The 18,291-nt window shown below is 40.4% G+C and overlaps 1 protein-coding gene across 1 annotated transcript in view; it reads left to right on the top strand.

The window, feature by feature from the left end:
• Window positions 1-15,343, top strand: part of PARP1 (poly(ADP-ribose) polymerase 1) — a 52,853-nt gene extending 37,510 nt beyond the window's left edge. The window contains exons 13-23 of the mRNA XM_042440338.1: window positions 1,048-1,243; window positions 2,864-2,992; window positions 4,584-4,667; window positions 6,629-6,751; window positions 7,626-7,754; window positions 8,395-8,493; window positions 9,657-9,809; window positions 10,545-10,672; window positions 11,002-11,063; window positions 12,725-12,839; window positions 14,805-15,343. Of these exons, the coding sequence (XP_042296272.1) occupies window positions 1,048-1,243; window positions 2,864-2,992; window positions 4,584-4,667; window positions 6,629-6,751; window positions 7,626-7,754; window positions 8,395-8,493; window positions 9,657-9,809; window positions 10,545-10,672; window positions 11,002-11,063; window positions 12,725-12,839; window positions 14,805-14,886 (1,300 nt within the window). The 3' untranslated portion in view covers window positions 14,887-15,343. The remainder of the gene's footprint in view (window positions 1-1,047; window positions 1,244-2,863; window positions 2,993-4,583; window positions 4,668-6,628; window positions 6,752-7,625; window positions 7,755-8,394; window positions 8,494-9,656; window positions 9,810-10,544; window positions 10,673-11,001; window positions 11,064-12,724; window positions 12,840-14,804) is intronic.
• The last annotated feature ends 2,948 nt before the right edge of the window (window positions 15,344-18,291 follow it).

The following is an 18,291-nucleotide window of genomic DNA, read 5'->3' as shown; positions in this document are numbered from 1 at the left end:
TGCCATAGGCGCTAATGGAGAAAAGCCGCGTTTCGTGCGAAAAAGCCGAAAAAAGCACCAAAAATTTTCTTCGTAACCCGAAAAAACATTCGTAACCCGGAACAATGATTTCCAATGGGATTTTTTCGTATCCCGAAAATTTCGTAACCTGGGTATTTCGTATCCCGAGGTACCACTGTACTTACTATTTGGTAGTTTTATTTCCTTAAAGACTAAGCAGAGTTATACTGTGGCTTGAACTTCCATGAGCTGGATGCAAGAGGTAGAATCCAGTGTGTTGTGGTGAGGTGATTTGAGTACTGGCTCAAAGAAACACACTGGGTGACCTTGGTCAAGTTCTCTTTCAGCCTTGGAGAAAGGCAGAGGCAAACCCCCTCTGAACAAGTCTTAACAAGAAAACCCTGTAAACAGATCCTTCCAAGAAAACCTGACGTTGCCATAATAAGTTCATTACTACTTTTGAAGGCACACAGCAAGAATCAGTGACTTACGAGGCCTTGTGTCCCACTACTGTTGTTAAATTAGCAGAGAAATACTAGATGGGTCACCTGTAACCACTGTTTTTAAAATTATGTATTTGTCCATACATACATAAGTGTGTATATTTTTATATATATGTTTTCAAAAATACACCAAAATGGGGAGCTAAAAACAAAGCCAAAATAAAACTTTGTAGCATGGGAAATGGTTACAGTGCTGATATTATGATTATAAAGATTTAGATTTAGGGGGCAGGTTGGAAGACTGTTCTTATAGCACTGAGTGTAGTTTATTGTTGTTAGCTTTGGGATCTAAATATTTCACAGCTCCTAAATCCACAAATGCTTTCTGTTCTTCTTTAATGATGTGTTTTCTGAGGCCATTGTCAGCTTGTGTAGGCAGAGGACAGTAGACAGAGCCTTTCACTGCAGCTGTTGGTAATGGAATGCACATGTGAACTAATGGGATTTGGATTTGTCCTTTGTTGTAAGCATGTTCCCCTCTAAAGCCATTTGCTCAATTTAGTCCTAAGTGCTTGTTTTTTCTCCTATTTCCTTTTGATTGTAGATACTGGGTTTTCCGTTCTTGGGGTCGTGTTGGAACAGTCATTGGAAGCAATAAGCTAGAACAGATGTCATCTAAAGAAGAAGCCATTGAACATTTCCTGAACCTGTATGAGGAAAAGACAGGCAATTCCTGGCATTCCAAAAATTTCACCAAGTATCCCAAAAAATTCTACCCTCTGGAAATAGACTATGGTCAGGTAACAATGATTGCATTCCAAAAAGAGAAATTACTTATTTGGGAATATCAGACTATGTACAACAGGGTTGGCCTTCTGCAGGTCTCTGGAAAGCCACTCCTCCAGTTTACCTCTTTCATCTTCACAAAATTTTGGGGTGTCAATTCTTATTACCCCAAAAAAAGCAGTAGTATTTTTCCAGAGCTCTGTGAAGCAAGAGGAGTTCTTAACTGGCTATTTTGCAGTTTGCGTTCCTTTTTACATCTTTCACTAGTTCCAAGCCTGGATTTTCAGTCTGGCACTCCATTTTGGGGGTCTTGTCCTCTAAATGTTGACACTAAAGCAGCTCAAGACACCAATCTTAGAAAGCCTACTGAGGTGGGGAAAAGACCTCCAGACACAGTGAAATGTCTGATAGAACCTCTCAGAGGCTAGGCAGGCCCAGTTGGCTGCGGGGGGGGGGGGACTTTAAAAATAACACCCAATATATTTGCTATGAAGTGCTAGGGACCCTTGGGCTCCATTTCTGCTATACATCTTTACTCAGAAGTGAGGAAATCTCAGTGGAACTTAGGGGCTGTACAAACATCCTGTAAGGGGTGGCTCTGCGCCACCCCTCGAAGCACTGGGTTGGGGACGCAGCAACTGCATGCTATGCCCCCCAATCCAGTACAGCGCCCAACTGCACCGCTACAGAGGTGCCATAAGCACCATGCTGCAGCCTTAGGACTGTTTGGGCACTGCACACGAGCAATGTCATCATGATGCCCTCTGTCTGGTCAGGTGCATGCCCACATGGCGCCCAGGTGCCAGAACAAGGACTTCGACCATGTAAACGCTCAGCCCTCGCTTAACCCTACTTCGGGTCTAGGCTGGACAAAGTGTACACCCTTTTACATCCTACTGTGTGTGGATTATAGTAACTCCTCCTTTTCTCTCACAGAGCATACTATCTCCTTTCTTTGATACTCCTTTTCTTCTGTTTGGTATGAGAGTTTAATGCTTAAGAATTGGACCTATTCTGTTCTTAGCTTGAGCTCCTTCAAATGACCTTGTTTGTGTCAGCTAAGGGCAACATAAAAGGATTGGCTTGCAATAATTGAGTTGTGTCATTGAAGCTATTAGCTGTACTGATTGGGGAATTCTGGGGGCTGTAGCTTTTCAGTCACTTTATTTGAATGGAACAAAATTTGAAATTAATTTTTGTTTTCCTGTGGAGAAAATAAAGGCTTATTACCTCTTTAGAACTAGGCTTAATATAGAAAATTAGATTTAGTTTAAGTGTGCGGGGCTGTAAGTTCCAGACTGCATGCTGACTGTCTCTAGCTAAACTAGATGGATCAAAATACAGTGCGCCCGCGTCATACGCGGATTTGAGCATACGCTCAAACCCATGTAGAGCAGCAAGGGGCAGCACATCCCATTGGAATTAATGGGGCATGCGCCTATGGCGCGCATGCACTGCTGCATGCACAAGCCCCATTCATTCCAATGGGGCTTGAGCATGTGCAGAATTCGGCTTACACGGGGGGGGGGGGCAGAACGGATTCCCTGCGTAAGCCGAGGGCACGCTGTACATTTTTGCCTCCTAATCCTTAAATGTGTGTGATCTTCATACATGCTCTTTTTTTGTCCCATAAGGATGAAGAAGCAGTGAAGAAACTGACAGTGAGTGCAGGAACCAAATCAAAGCTTCCCAAGCCAGTCCAAGACCTTATTAAGATGATCTTCGATGTGGAAAGCATGAAGAAGGCCATGGTGGAATTTGAGGTTACTAATTATCATGGCTTTTAACTTGTTTCATGTTCTCATTTTGCTAACTGTATCATGACAGCAGTGCACACTCTCTCTAGCAGATGTTCTCACCACCCAACCATCTTTGACTCCTTCATGGGGTGTTAATGCTGGCCTTTGATAGCAGAAGAAAGGAGCTATGTCTGCAAAGTACAATTGGCCTTCAACATTTGTGGGGGTCAGAGGTGCAACCCACCCCCTGTAAACCACAAATATAGGCTCACCATTTCTTTTTACCTGATTAGGGCCTGATCTAGACAGGCCTAAAGCGTGCCCTCATCATGTGCTCTAAGGGTTGGCTGAAGGCGCATCGCCCATACTTGCCTCACCCCTAGCACGTGACGAGGGCGTCAAAATGGCGGCGCCCATGTATACAGGGCGCCGCCATTTTGACGTGACGGACGCCTAGCATTTGCATGTCCTGGCATCACAATGGTGCCGCAGAAAGAACCTGCTTTTTGCGGCTTCTTTTTGCTGCACTATGGAGCCACACGGTTTGTCCGCTATGGCTCCCTCGCGCAGCAGAACAAGACCCAGGCAGACCACCCTTTTTGGGCGGTCTGTATGCCGCCAGAGTACTGTTCTAGGCACCTATAGGTCCTTCAGGGCAAGTCTGTGGTCAGCTTCTGGCAAAAGGACCTACAGAAGTCTGGAGAGAAGTTTTTTTTGGTGGCAGGAGCAAATATAGTAATCTACAAATAATCAAATCCACAAATGCTTAATCCACACATGTGGAGGGATGAATATACTTGGTCTGAAGTGCTGCAATCATTTTATCCCTGCAATAGGTAGTCATTGATCCAATACATGGATGGGATTTGATTATATGCTGCTTTGTTTTTTAATTATACAATATCTGAGACCTTCTTTGGCCTCCCAGATCTGAATAAGGGAGAGGAAAGGCAAAGCTAAAAAAAATTAAAAACAGGTGTATTGATATGAGCTTCTTTTTTCACCATATGATTCTTAATACAGTGGTACCTCGGGATACGAATTACCCAGCTTACGAATTTTTCGGGATACGAATAAATCCCATAGGGATTTATTGTTTCGGGTTACGAACGTTTTTTTCGGGTTACGAAAAAACGCCGGCGCTGTTTTAAATGGAGCCGCGGCAGAGCCGCGGCTTTTTTTCCCATTAGCGCCTATGGCAATTCGGGTTACGAAGGTTTTCGGGTTACGAAATTAGCCGCGGAACGAATTAATTTCGTAACCCGAGGGAGCACTGTATAGCTTTTGGTAAAACATTAAAACAAATAACATAGCAGCTGTCCATGGTCATAGTTAATGGACCTTATGATGTGAAGGAAATCTTGAATCAAAATTGCATCACCTGCCTTCCTTACATTATTCACTTTGATTTGAGAATTTTTCATATGTAGTACAATTTTCAGTAATGATATTTTCAAGCTTCAAGCAATACTATGGAAAAACTGAGGCAGTAGGTTTGTGTAAGGATTTACAACTGGTCCTCCATATCCATATCCAGATATTTTTACCAACTTATTTCCTGGATGTTAAAGAGTGAAGTCCTGTTTTAATTACTTCCATTTATCTCTTCATTTAGATAGACCTCCAGAAAATGCCTTTGGGAAAACTAAGTAAGAGACAGATCCAGAGTGCATACTCCATCCTTAATGAAGTGCAGCAGGTGAGCATAAAAGAATGAACTTCGTAATGATGAAGGGAATTCATAAGACATTCTGAAAAGGGAGTTCCACAGGGTGGGAGCAGCCACTGAGAAGGCTCTCTCTCATGTCCTCGCCAAACGAGCCTGGGGTGGTGGTAGGACTGAGAGAAAGCCTTCTCCAGAGGATCTTAGGGCTCTATGGAAGATACGGTCTCTCAAATAGTCTGGACCTAAGCCGTGTAGGGCTTTATAGGTCATGACCAACACTTTGAATTGTGCTCAGAAACGAACCAGTAGCCAGTGAAGCTGTTTCAGTACAGAAGTATATGCTCCCTGTAACTGTTTCCAGTCAGCGTTCTAGCTGTGGCATTTGGGACCCGCTGAAGTTTCCTTCATTGTTCCATTGTTCTCTACTAAACACTAAGAAAGGACCAGACATTTCAATTTCAAGCTAGGGATACGGCATGAGAAAAGACAGACCTTTATAAACAGCATGATAAAAGTAGTTGTGTAGAGCTGGATGATATTCTCAGAGATCTGTGTCAGCAGGCAGAGAAGTGTGGTTAAAATTCCTTTTAAAATGAAATTGTGTAGCAGTTCCATGTGAGCCTTTTTATTCCAGTGACTATTTCAAATGCTCAATCTTCTCTTAATAGGTACTTAAATTGTCTTCATTTCTTGTTGTGTAGATACATATAAAATTTGTAACTGCTTCACATGTAATGACATCTTTTCACAGGTAAATTGCTTATGCCAACTGCTGATATAATCTTTTTGTGTCAACACCTTACTGGCTGTCAGCCTGCGTCCAGAGCGCTGGCTTTAAGAAGCTTCTCCTTCTGTATCTATTTACCTGAAATTTACAATCTGAGGCTCTTTTCCAGATGCTCCTGCCAAGGGAGACAAGACAGTTGGCACCATTACCTTCTCACTGGTGTGCTTCCCCATCAATGAAATGCCCTTTTCACAAAGGCTTAACTGCCCACCTACCTTACCTTTCTGCACCAAATGAAAATCTTTTTCTTCTCCCAGGCACATTAAAATTGGCTCATAGCTGTCTTCTGTTCTGCTGCTGGTTTTATGACGTGCTGCCTTTCGTAATTGCTTTATTCACCAGAGTCCTTTTGGTGCATTACCTCTGTGTAACTACAGTGATGGAGGCAATAGTGGCAAGAAGAAGGCAGCAGTAAGTGCAGCAGCTGTGAAGGAAGAAAGCATTAGAGGAAGAACCTGATCAATGCTGGTTTTTGTCTGCCTTACCTTACTGTAGCAGTCTACTGAGCTACTGATTCTTGAATGGTCTGACAGTGCAATTATGTACATATATATGTATTTACGTACAAAATTCACTGTTTTTTAAAGGAGGCAATGAACAGCGCTGTATTGCAGCTTGGATAATTTAAGTAGATCTGCTTCTACAGGGTATAGTGGTTATTTGGTTATATGTGTCCAAGGATGCACACCCTTTGGTAAGTGCATATAATCCCTTAATTGAGCAGTCATTCATAAGACCATATCTTGATGCATGAGACCTAAGAGTACAAAAATCCCATACTTGGTCTTTAGAGAATTAATTGGTACAAAGGCCTGGTGTCAGCTTGAGTATTAAAATCGTTGTTTCCTTTTTCATAGCATGAGTTCTCATAGGCTAAAATATAGTACATACTCAGATCCAGCTTTCTGACTATCTCACTGAAACTCTGCAAAAGGTTTGAAAAAGCTACTCCCATTTTTTAAAAAAATCAAGAGTTTTCATGAAACCAAGTTGTTTTTTTTTACATATAAGTTTCTCTGTTAGGCCTCTTGGGGTAGATCCCAGAATTAAAATAGCTGAGTAAAAATCTCTTGCCTTTTTTTTTTTAATTATAAGGAGAGAGAAATCTGCTGTATTCCAGTTGCAACACTTGCAGCTGTTTCAGATGATACAAGACTTGACTCCTAACATAACCTTGCTGGTTTTGCTGCTTTTCCTCCTTTTGTAGGCAGTTTCTGATGGTGGCACGGATTCGCAGATACTGGATCTATCCAATCGCTTTTACACTCTAATTCCTCATGATTTTGGGATGAAGAAGCCTCCTCTTTTGAATAATTTGGACTACATTAAGGTATTGGTGGTAAAAATCTTTGATGCTTCATTTGAGACTTTAGTTTTGATACCTTTAGTTTTGGCACCTTAGTCATGTAAAATAATATTTCACATTATTTATCCTTTTAGTTTTGGTTGCATTCATTATTGCCCAAGGTGATTTGGATTTGGTTTTAAAGCCTTAGTCAGGAATTATGTGCCCCTGGGCTGCATGCCACCCTTGTGGATGGGGATCAAATATAGCCTTTCATATTCCTACTCATTTTCCTCCTCCTCAGACCCTGGCATGCAGGCACATGCGCATATACATTTATTTCCAGCCCCAAAAATGTGTTTTTTCCTGGGAAAAATATGTCTCAGTGCTTGAAAAGATCGTGAAATGTTTGAGGTTTTGAGGAAGGATCCTCTACACTAAAATAGCCAGAACCGAATCCAACTCAGCCCACCCAAAAAGGTCTAAACGTTGATGTCATTTCCAGTAATCCAGAATGGCAGCTGTGGCAGAGTGGTTCAGGCTTCCAGAATTCTGAAGGAAGACCCAACAGACTCCAGAGTGTGCCCATGTCTGTTTTTTTTGAATGACCCTGGGCAGGTCACCAATTCTCAGGCTAATTGACACCACAGGGTTCTCTGGATAAAATGGGAGTCTGTGATGGCAGAATACCACAGGAGCTATATACACAACCCTGAGCTGTTGGATGAAGTCTGCAGCAAATAAGTAGACCGCATGTTTCTTGCACCAAGAGGGAGATGTTGCCTTTGTTTCTTGTTTTGTTTTTGTTTTTAAATACCATTATAATAAAACAATAGTTTCTCAAACCACCTGTTAAGTAGTCTGAAGAGTTTGGTATTCATTCATTTTAAGGAATAATCATATCATCTTATTTAATTAGTCCAAAGTGGAGATGCTGGACAATCTGCTTGACATTGAGGTGGCCTACAGTCTGCTCAGAAGCGGTGCTCAGGATGGCGATAAAGATCCAATAGATGTGAACTATGAAAAACTGAAGACAGACATCAAGGTGAGGTGGAGGAAAATGAAGTGTCTTCCTTTCAGCCCCAACTAATCTCTTTTCCATTTTCCCAGGCAGGTTTGGATGGATAAATCTAAAAAGAACATTGTGCATCTGCTTGGAGATGCCAGGCAGGTGTAATAATCTGTAGCCCTGAGTGTTGAAAACTTCCTCTTGTCATTTGGAAGCTGATGTCTGTTCACTTCATATTCCATTGATTGGTTTGTTTTAAAAGCAGTTTAAAATAATAACTATCAGATTTAGACCAGAATTAAAATGGATACACAGCAACTTTAACATTTCTTTTTCAACACATTGACCTTTATTTCTGAATAACTTTGCTTAGTATTGTGCTGAATGTCTACTCCTCATTTGCTCTTTTAGCACTTTTTTGGAGAACTTTGACCACACTACTCTAAGCACCTATCAGTTGCTTTTAACATCCTGAAATACTGTGTCACATTGAAATCAAAGTAAAATTGATGGAATTCTAGACACACTTATACAGAATTCACCCCTGTCTTCTATTGATTATGGACTACTTAAACCTATCTAGTTTTTGTTATTGACTTCATTGAAGATAAAACCAAATTTCCTAGTTCAATGGGATCATGAAAGCATTAATTTTTATTTCCAACTTCGTTTATAGGTAGTAGACAAAGGGTCAGAAGAAGCCAAGATCATAAAGCAGTATGTTAAGAATACCCATGCAAGTACCCATAATGCATATGACTTGGAAGTTGTGGAGGTGGGTTCTGAAAATACTTGGATTTTAAAATGTAAAACTGTTTATCCTTCTTGCTAGTCAGTAGATTATGCAATATATTGAACATCTAGCTAAACTGTTTATTATTAATGCCAAAGTTGTTATAAAGGAATATAACATCTTGTATAATTTCATTTGGTTTTACTTTACTGGGCTAATGCAAGATACACTCTGTATGTAAGAAACTAGAAATAGGAATTTAAACCCCCTTCCATCCGCCTTCCTCCCCAAATTTAAATCCCAGAGTTGTTGGAGACTAAAACCAGGCTATGAACCTAATGTCCCCTATAGACATAAACAGGCTTGGTGTGGTAATTATTGTTAATTTATGTTGGCACCCTGGTTAGTGCTCACTGGAGTTCCGTCTCAAGCAGAATTTGCAGTCATGTTTTGAAGGTGCTGTCAGATCCTGGTTGGGATAGAACCCTAGTCAGTATTCAGTGTGGTAAAAAAATGGGTACAATTTTGTTATTCATTATTCAGCAGGGAAAAGTTAAACCTAAGCCTAAGGAAGCGCTCATGTATAGGTAATTTGGTCTAGAAGGTGATTGGATAAGCCTATATAAATTTCTTTGCCTAAGAGCAGCTGGGAAAGGGGCACTATTTTATTAGAGCCATGGGAGTGGGGGAAATCTCTATTCCACATGCACAGTCCATACACATCTGATCTGGGAAGATTCAGTCATAGCTGTCCAGTGTAATGTCTGATTTGATCCTCACAAAGACTAGTTTGGGAACAATGAGAAACAGAAGTGAAACATGGTAAAATTCATCAAGAGTACTTAAGAAACATCCTAAAGGTTCCATTAGTTTCTCCAACTGATTTCAGGGTTACAGCTACTGTCTTGTCATTTGTAAATTTTGTACCATCTTCAAAAGCTTAAAATGTTTCAGTACAATGCCCAAGATTAAATTGGCATTGAATGTTTCCATTTTCAACTCCTTCTCTCTCCTCCATACTGAAAACAAATCCTAGCTTTCATAGTTTAAAAGGGTGTCTGAATTTATAATGTTATATACAAATTGTATTGGTAAGACATTGTGTGTCCATGTGCATCTACAGAGAGTTAAGATCCTTTATCAAAACAATACTCAACAGACACTGTTATGCCACACATTTTCCTTTTTTCCCCTCCTTTACATAGATTTTCAAGATTGAGCGTGAAGGAGAAGGTCAACGTTATAAGCCATTCCGAGAATTACACAATCGCCAGTTACTCTGGCATGGTTCTCGCACTACCAATTTTGCTGGTATTTTGTCACAAGGTCTCCGAATAGCTCCACCTGAAGCTCCAGTGGTATGTAAGCTGCTAGCTGATTGCCTGTGCCAAGCATGACTTGTTTACCTCCTGCTGCCCTAGAACTCTCAGTCTACATTGTCATCAGTAAAAAGAAGTGAAACCTTTAATCAATAAAGTATTAGAAAGTGTCATTTAGAATTATTTTAAATGTGGCAAAGAAATATTAAAAATAGCCAACTCAAAAATAGTAATACGTATTTGAAAAACAGATAAAAATCCAAATAATTTACTGCTTAAAAGCATCAGTGAAAGCCAAGCAGACATATCCCCAGTTCTGAGGGAATACCATCTGTTCATCAGCCTCTGACAGCTCAGTCTGTACAACCCAGAGCACAGTGAATCACAAGTAAAATTTCAGATTACTGAATCAAGAAAGTTGAGTCACATGCCACAGATGAAGGTAAAAATGAATAAAATTAAGATAGAGAAATTTTGCTTAATATAATCTGGAAGAGAGTTCTTTCCTGACTTCCACTTTGTTAAACCTTCATGGTTTGGAAAACATGTCTACAGAATAATAATGAAAAGTTCAGAGAGAATATGTTCCTGCTAAATTGAATCTTGTCTCTCATTGTCCTTTTGTCTATTAGAGTTTTGAATATTAGTATAGTGGCTGAAAATAAGGAGATGTGGGTTGCCTATTGACCCCTTTGCTTTTTAGATTCCCCTGGTTATGAGATTTTTAGGACAACAGATATAACTTTGTTAACCTCCTATTTATTTTCTTTCTAGACTGGCTACATGTTTGGGAAAGGTATCTACTTTGCGGATATGGTGTCTAAGAGTGCCAACTACTGTCATACTTCTCAGACAGACTCAGTAGGCTTAATCTTGCTGGGGGAAGTTGCCCTTGGAAATATGTGAGTAATCTTTTTGAAAGTACCTCTGCTAATGTGCAGTGGTATTTGGTAATTCTAAAGAATCCAGATTGGGATCTTGATTTACTTTTAAGAAAGCTTTTGTTCTATGCATCCCTACAGTGGATTGTTTGACTTCAGCAAAATACTGTTTAAACTACGGTGAGCCATATTGAAGTGTTGCATTTCAAAGCAGTGAAATGCTTAAATGATTTCATTCAACAAAACTTGTTTATCAAATATAATTGAAACTCATATTAGCTACAGAGGGCCCCTTTTGTTTAAACTTCTTTGAGATACTGTTCTTAATTAACCTCTTTTCTATTTGACAGGTATGAACTGAAAAATGCTTCTCATATAACCAAGTTACCAAAAGGAAAACACAGTGTCAAAGGTAAAATCTGATCGGAAATGCTTTAATAAACATTAAATTAAATCTATTAATTCTATCTACAGTGAGCCTACTGAAATGAACTATGTTGCTCACATAGCAGGCCTCAGGGTGGGAGGATATGCAAAGGAGGGTTAATGTTTGCTTGATTAGTGCTGTCTTCTGGGAAGCCCCTGACCTATTTCTCATTTGCGTTTGTTGAGTCTTCAGCTTGCTGTTTTTCAGGACTGAAAGCCAAATCTTGTTTACCCTGAAAGTAATCCAGCAGACATTAATCCTCCTTTGCATATCCTCCCACCCTGAGGCCTGCCATTAGCAACAAAACAATATACATGCAAATCACTCCTCCTTTCCCAGGGTGACACAGTATATATATACGCAACTCTTTTCCAGGCAAGCATTCTCTGAAGATGCCAGCCACAGATGCTGGTGAAATGTCTGGAAGAAAACTCTTCTAGAACATGGCCACATAGCCCGAAAACCCCACAAAAAACTATGTTTAATAATTTCTGTAATTATTTGGGGGTTAATACGATCTCATGTTAAAACCTCCAAAGATAAATTTAGTAGGCTACGTCAGCTGAGGGCAAATAAAGAATTGACAGGAATGGAAAAGTAATACAGTTGGTCCTTCTTATACACGGATTTTTTATACACGGATTCAAGCATACACGGTTTGAAAATGTTCCAAAAAAGTATAAATTTACTTTGATTTTCCATTTTTTATTAGGGACACCATTTTGCTGTGTCATATTTAATGGGACTTGAGCATACATGGATTTTGTTATACACGAGGGATCTTGGAACCAAACCCCAGCGTATAACAAGGGTCCACTGTACTTTTTTAACACGTGTGGTAAAAATCAAGCAATCTGGATATAGAGATTGCAGTTTCAGTTCCCCTACACAGCTGAAAAATTCACTGACATTGATCCATACGCTTTTTTAACCTGAAGATAAAATAGAGATAAAGATATAACTTGCCAGGACACTTTTGAAGGAAAAGTACGGTCTAAAGAAGTATTGGATACATTCTTTAAATTTTTACAAATTTAGTCTTAAAGCTAAATCCTAAATTACTAGGGGACATGTCCCACAGGATTCAGTGCTCCTTACCAATGAGTAAATGGACACAGGACCTTGCTGTATCAGTCTTCAAGCCATTTTATTTCCTATAAAGGGAATTCCCATAAAAGTAATTCAAATTTTGAGCCAATTTGAATAGTATGTATGTGTATGTGTTTTCAAATCGCTTGTTGACTTCTGGTGACCTCATGAATTTTTCATATGGTTTTCTTAGGCAAGGATTACTCAGAGATGGTTTAGTCAGTTCCTTCCTCTAAAATATAGCCTGCAGCACCTCATATTTGTTGGCAGTCTCCAATCCACGTATTAACCAGGGCTGACCCTTCTTAGCTTCTAAGTAGTTATCCATACTGTATATTGATCCATTAAACTAGCAACATTTCCTGCAGTACAAAGTTCCTTTCCAGTGTTACAGAAACTTGGCTTTTAAATTTTTCCTCTAAATCTTTGTGAGCCAGACTGTAGTGCTTTTTCCAATGCTTTTACTCTTTATCAGAATAACAGATAGGTTCAAAATTATTTTAGCATAAATATAAAGTCATTAACTTGATTTTGTTTGCTTTTCTTCTTCTATATAGGCTTGGGTAAAACAGCACCAGATCCCTCAGCCACTCTGTCTCTTGATGGTGTGGATGTTCCTTTAGGCCTTGGTGTTCCATCTGGAGTTAGTAACACCTGTCTTTTATATAATGAGTATCCTTTGAACAGCATTTTTCTAGTAATGTGGATTTTATTGTAATAACTGCCAAAGAGGAGACATTGTCAGGCAGCCAGAAGACGGCTGGTTCTGAACACTGTTTCTCCAGTGTGTTGCATGACTGCTGCGCCTTTGGTTTTCTCCTTCCTTTAACTACCACTTATGCTGGCATAATTATGCCAGTATAGTTCACTAACTGGATTCTGGTCTGAGGGCACAAGCACTCTCCTGCACACTCATACCTGATTGTCAATGAAAATGTGTTCATCTTTATGGTTCTGCATTTGATTCATTGGTGTTCCCACCTTGTCAGGTGGCCACTTTGAGGTGATGCAGTGTTGACTTTGTTCTGGAGGAGATGAGAAACCTTCTTCCTTCAAACTTTGCTAGCACTTACATATTGTCCTCTTCAGCATGCTGTTTGGTGACAGCTCAGAAGCTACACTTTAAGAATGTAGCAGAAGCTGCATACAAGTACCTCACCAAACTACAAATCACTTGCTTCCTTAGGCTAATTAAAGTGGTGAAACTGAGGGGCTTTCCAGACCAGTGCTTTGCACCAGCCTGAATACATGTTAGGATTGCCCGAGGGTGGCACCACCGCACGTCCTGCAACCCTAGCACGTCGTGGCAGCGTCATAATGATGGCGCCCTGTATACATGGGTGCCGCCATTAGGACATCACGGCCGCAACGCTGCAGGGTGCTTGGGGTGCCCTTGCAGCATCACGGGAAGGAGCTCTGAAACAGAACTCCTTTTTGCCACACACATCGCTGGCATGGCCTTTACACAGCCGTGCCAGCAATATGGGAGAGTAAGGGGCAGAGCGGCCCCTTTTTCCCCTTTCCTGTAGCTGTTGGGGTATCCTTGGGGCATGAAGCCCCAAGGACAACCCTTTCCAGGCTGCAGGGATGTGGCGTTTTGCTGCTTCCCCAAGGCCTGGAGAAGCAGCGGATTGGGGCTTCTGGGGCTGCTGCTGTGGATGCCCAGGCCCCAATCTGGAGGGAAAAGGGGCGGGTGCAGGCTGCCTCAAACAGGCGGTCTGTATCCCGCCTGATATAACTAATACAAAGTCATGTGAACACAAAGACCCAGTGCTGTGTTCAGCTGTGACAGCTGCCAGTTTGTTTTCAAATGGACAGTTTTGATCCAAGATCATAGGAAGCCGTCATATATTGAGTCAGACCATGGGTCTATTGAGCCTAGTATTGTCAACTAACAGTGGGTCTCCACAAATTTAGGATTCTTTTCCTAGCTTTACCATTACCTTACATTCTCCTATGAAAATACTAACCAGGTCTGACTGTGCTTAGCTTCAAAAATCAGATGAGATGAGGTATGTTCAAAAATGTGTATATCCTTAGAATGTTTTGTCCTAAACATGTTGGCCCGGCATGCCTAATGGGACACATTATTATGATCTCCCCCCTCCCCCACGTCCTCTACTACCAAGATAATCAGGAGAGCTGCTGGTATGCTGCCATCACATGTTCAATTTAATGTCACAGAAATGGGATGAAGTTGTAGGATGATTCCCTTTATCCCACAATGTTAAGAGTAATACAATTCATTTGTTTTGTCAGCCTTTGAGGAGTGACTGAGCTGCTAGTAGTGAGTGAGATTTTTATTTATTTATTTATTTATTTATTTATTTATTTCTATTGTTATGTGTGTTATAATCACATATTGGATTATATACTATGCAATACACCACTTTATACAGCATGGAGGTTAGTCGTACAAATTAAATACATAAAATTATGTAAATAGGAAAGAGGCTGGAACACCCATCAAGAGTTGTTGGTGAAACTACTAGAAGGGTTTGAACTGAGCTAAAGGAAGAAAACGGTTTGCAATTATGTTTCCACAGCTGGTGCTGCAAACATTGAAAGGACTCGTGTGAAATTAATGTTTTTTGTGAGATTCTTTTTAAAAGCTCTAACCTTAACGTGTTATTTCAGATATATTGTCTATGATATTGCTCAGGTAAATTTGAAGTACTTGCTGAAGCTGAATTTCAACTATAAGACTTCCCTCTGGTGAACATGAATCAGACTTGTTAAAGAGCTAATGCTATAAAGTCTTTTGAAATATTTAAGCATTGACTACTACTGCTGAGATACAGGAACTAAGTTTCAGGATTATGCTGACAGACCTTAGTCAATCACCTCCGTAAGGATTTTTCTTCATTCACATGTGCTAGAACACATGCGATTGAACACTATGAGAATTTTGTGGTTTGTTTTTTTTCTTTCTTCCCTCCTCTCTTTGGTCCATACTATTTTGGAAACTGCTATGTCTTTTGACAGACCAAACAATACTGATAATTCAAACATGCTTGATTTTAGCTTTTTGTAAGTGAGGTGAGAGAAGAACTTAGAACTGTTTACAATATTTTGGATTTTCTTTAAAAATCCACAAATCTTCCTTAGTTTCTATTATGAATAAATATTAAACCTGTTTATTTTGAAGTAAAAATAAAAGCTAATTTCATACTAATTCTTTACTCTTACAATACAAAACAGTAATTGCTTTCAATGAAGTCCTATGCTCCTAGTATGCTGGGTGATGCATCAGGAGTAATGCCTGTATATCCTAACTGTGATATTATAATCAACCAACAGCAGATTCAGCAGTATACATGCTCTTGTGTATATGAAAGGTGAGGTAAAAATCCTGACACACTCCTCAGCATCCCTGAAGCTCTGATGGATGTCAGTCACATGTAATACCCAAGGGGCCTTATACATATATGACAGTGAAATCCAAGTAGTCCATCACATAACCCAGTACTCATGCATCTTCCACTCACAACCAGGCACTCAAAATACTGTGTAACAGGGCCAGAACTTCCAAAGTACCAATCTGATCATATGCCCATAGGAGCTGATAAAATGTTTTGGGATCTTGCCACGTCCATGGCAACCCCCTCCCCACCCCATGAAAAAAATCCCCAAATCAAAAGCTCAACACATGCAGCTGATGTACAGACAGAAAACAGTCTTGGCCTTTCCATTAATTTGATCCCCAGGGTCAGCCTATCACAGAAAAAGGATAAAGGGACACTAATGTATGGAGCTCCAAATGCAGAATGGCAAGCTGTGATAGTGATAGGGCTGCAAATTATTTTTCCCAGCCCCTTCAAGAGCAGCCATGCACCACCATGATTACACACACATTTTCATTAAGAGGACCGCATTGTCTGCTGGTTATTGTACCAGGACCTATTGTAATCAGTTTGGTCTTCTAACTAATTGTTGAATTTATTTTTGCAACATGGTTAACTGAAGCAGAAGATCTGGAGGACTGATGAACAATTGTGTGCTTTTCACACTGCACTCCATCTCCTGGCTTGTCGTCTAGTTAAATATAGCCCAGACTTTGAAAAACAGCCATACTGTAGTCATACCGTATATATTCAACTATAAGTAAAAAAAATATGCCCAAAAATTGACCCTAAAATCCTGGGCTGACTTATATACAGGTCAAAACAGTAATACTGCTTAGAAAGGTCCTGAAAGAAGCTCTTCCCCAGTGATTTCTGAAAGAGTTGCCGAGGCAGGAGTGTGGTGTGTGTGAGAGAGAGGTGATTAACCTTCTCAATCCGATGTTAAAACCTCTCCCCATCCTGGATTTCTCCTGTCCATCAAACCCCATTTTCCTCCACTTCATTTCCTTCTCAGTCTGATGTTAAAACCTCTCCCTATCCTGCTCCTGCTCTGGATCTCTCTGACCACCAAACACCCCATTTCCCTCCAGTTTCTTCCCTTTTCAGTCTGATGTTAAAACCTCTTCCAGCACCAGGCTCAATTCTATGGGATTTTGGGCAGTATAGCTTGTGGCACCATAGCATTAAGCCATGCCAGTTCAAGTGGTGTCAAACCAGATTATTTTAAAAGAAATGTTAGGTGGCTGGGAGAGGTCCAGAAAAGCAGAGACAGAAGTGTTGTTTTCCCCCTTAGACCCTTTGTTATGTGCCCCTAAATTTTACCCTCAGTGTTTCCACTTATCAGAATCTATGATTGTCACCCCCAAACCTGCCTTTGACTTACACATGAGGTTGACTTGTATATACAGTAGGTATGCCACTTGCTAAAGGTGGAGGGTTGTACACTTGTATGTTTGCATGTGGGAAGCCATTTTTCTTAGCATGCATAGCTTATTATCATCACACTAGAGAAAAAGATTAACCAGCCTGCACATTCCACTTGCCATTATTGCTTAAATTGGAAAAACCAGTACTGTATCTCTCATCCCACAAGTCTTCAGAGCAGAAACATTTTAATGTGATGAAGAGGGCTTGCAGTCTATAGATGTTATGCTAATAAAACTTGTCTTTAAAATACCCCAAGACCATTTTTTATTTTAAACATTTTTATTTCCAATGGATGTTGGTGAGTTTTGTGCCCTGTATCAACCACCTATGTATGTGGTTTCTCATGTTTTTGCCTGCTTTGCCATTTTTTTGGGGAGGGGGGGATAATGTGTTTTTTCTGAACTCTGCCCCTTCTCATCCCTGTCAGAAATAGAGTAGGGAAATAATCACACGCTGGGCACTGAAGCCTTGCCCTCTAGTGCTCTTGGACATGGCTTCCAGCTGTTTGGATTATAAAGGATATTGACCTTTCTGTGGGCTACAAACCTTTCATAAATGGATGCTGAGATTTTGAAGCTCTTCAGCAGAAATATCGTGTATATATAGAAGACATCCCTGCGCACACATACGTATGGAGCCAGAGAAATGACCCAAGGCTGTTTTAATGCAGAGAATGGCTCAAAACGGGCACAGACATGTACAACTTGCCACTTTGGGACAAGTCAGCACCCCCCCCCCCCCCCCCAAGTGAAAGGGGATGGGAATTTCAGTAAACGCCTCAGGAAGAATCCAGATGAAAGACCAGGGGCATCGGAAACAGTGTGAAGTGAGAACGGGAAGAAGAAGGCCAGTTACACAAACAATCTTTTAAAAGAGACCAAGGTTGCATTCAGACTGCAGAAGTAATTGGTTGAAATGCTATGGTCTCACGACAAACTATAATGCCCCAGATCCCATAGCATTGAGCCATGGAGGTTAAAGGCTGCCTCCGCACTGCAGAAATAATCCAGTTTGACACCACTTGGAACTGCCACACACACACACATATACGTACACACACAGACACACAAATACAGATATATACATATGTACAAATATACACATACATTCTCAAACATACACACATATATATATACACACACACACAAACATACACCCATATGCACACATATATACATACATATACACAATCATGCATACATTCACATATGCACAGATACACAAATATATGCACATACACACACACACACACGTATACATATATACAAATGCAAACTGGAGTCCAGATATACGTATGGCAGGAAGCTGAGGGGAAGCTTTCCAAACATCGTGTCTGTGTGTGTATGCCACAC

The sequence above is a fragment of the Sceloporus undulatus genome, chromosome 1 (assembly GCF_019175285.1).
Source record: "Sceloporus undulatus isolate JIND9_A2432 ecotype Alabama chromosome 1, SceUnd_v1.1, whole genome shotgun sequence".
In the NCBI taxonomy this organism is placed as follows: domain Eukaryota; kingdom Metazoa; phylum Chordata; class Lepidosauria; order Squamata; family Phrynosomatidae; genus Sceloporus; species Sceloporus undulatus.
The sequence above is the reverse complement of the archived record's forward strand: the minus strand, read 5'-3'. Positions and strand labels throughout refer to the sequence as shown.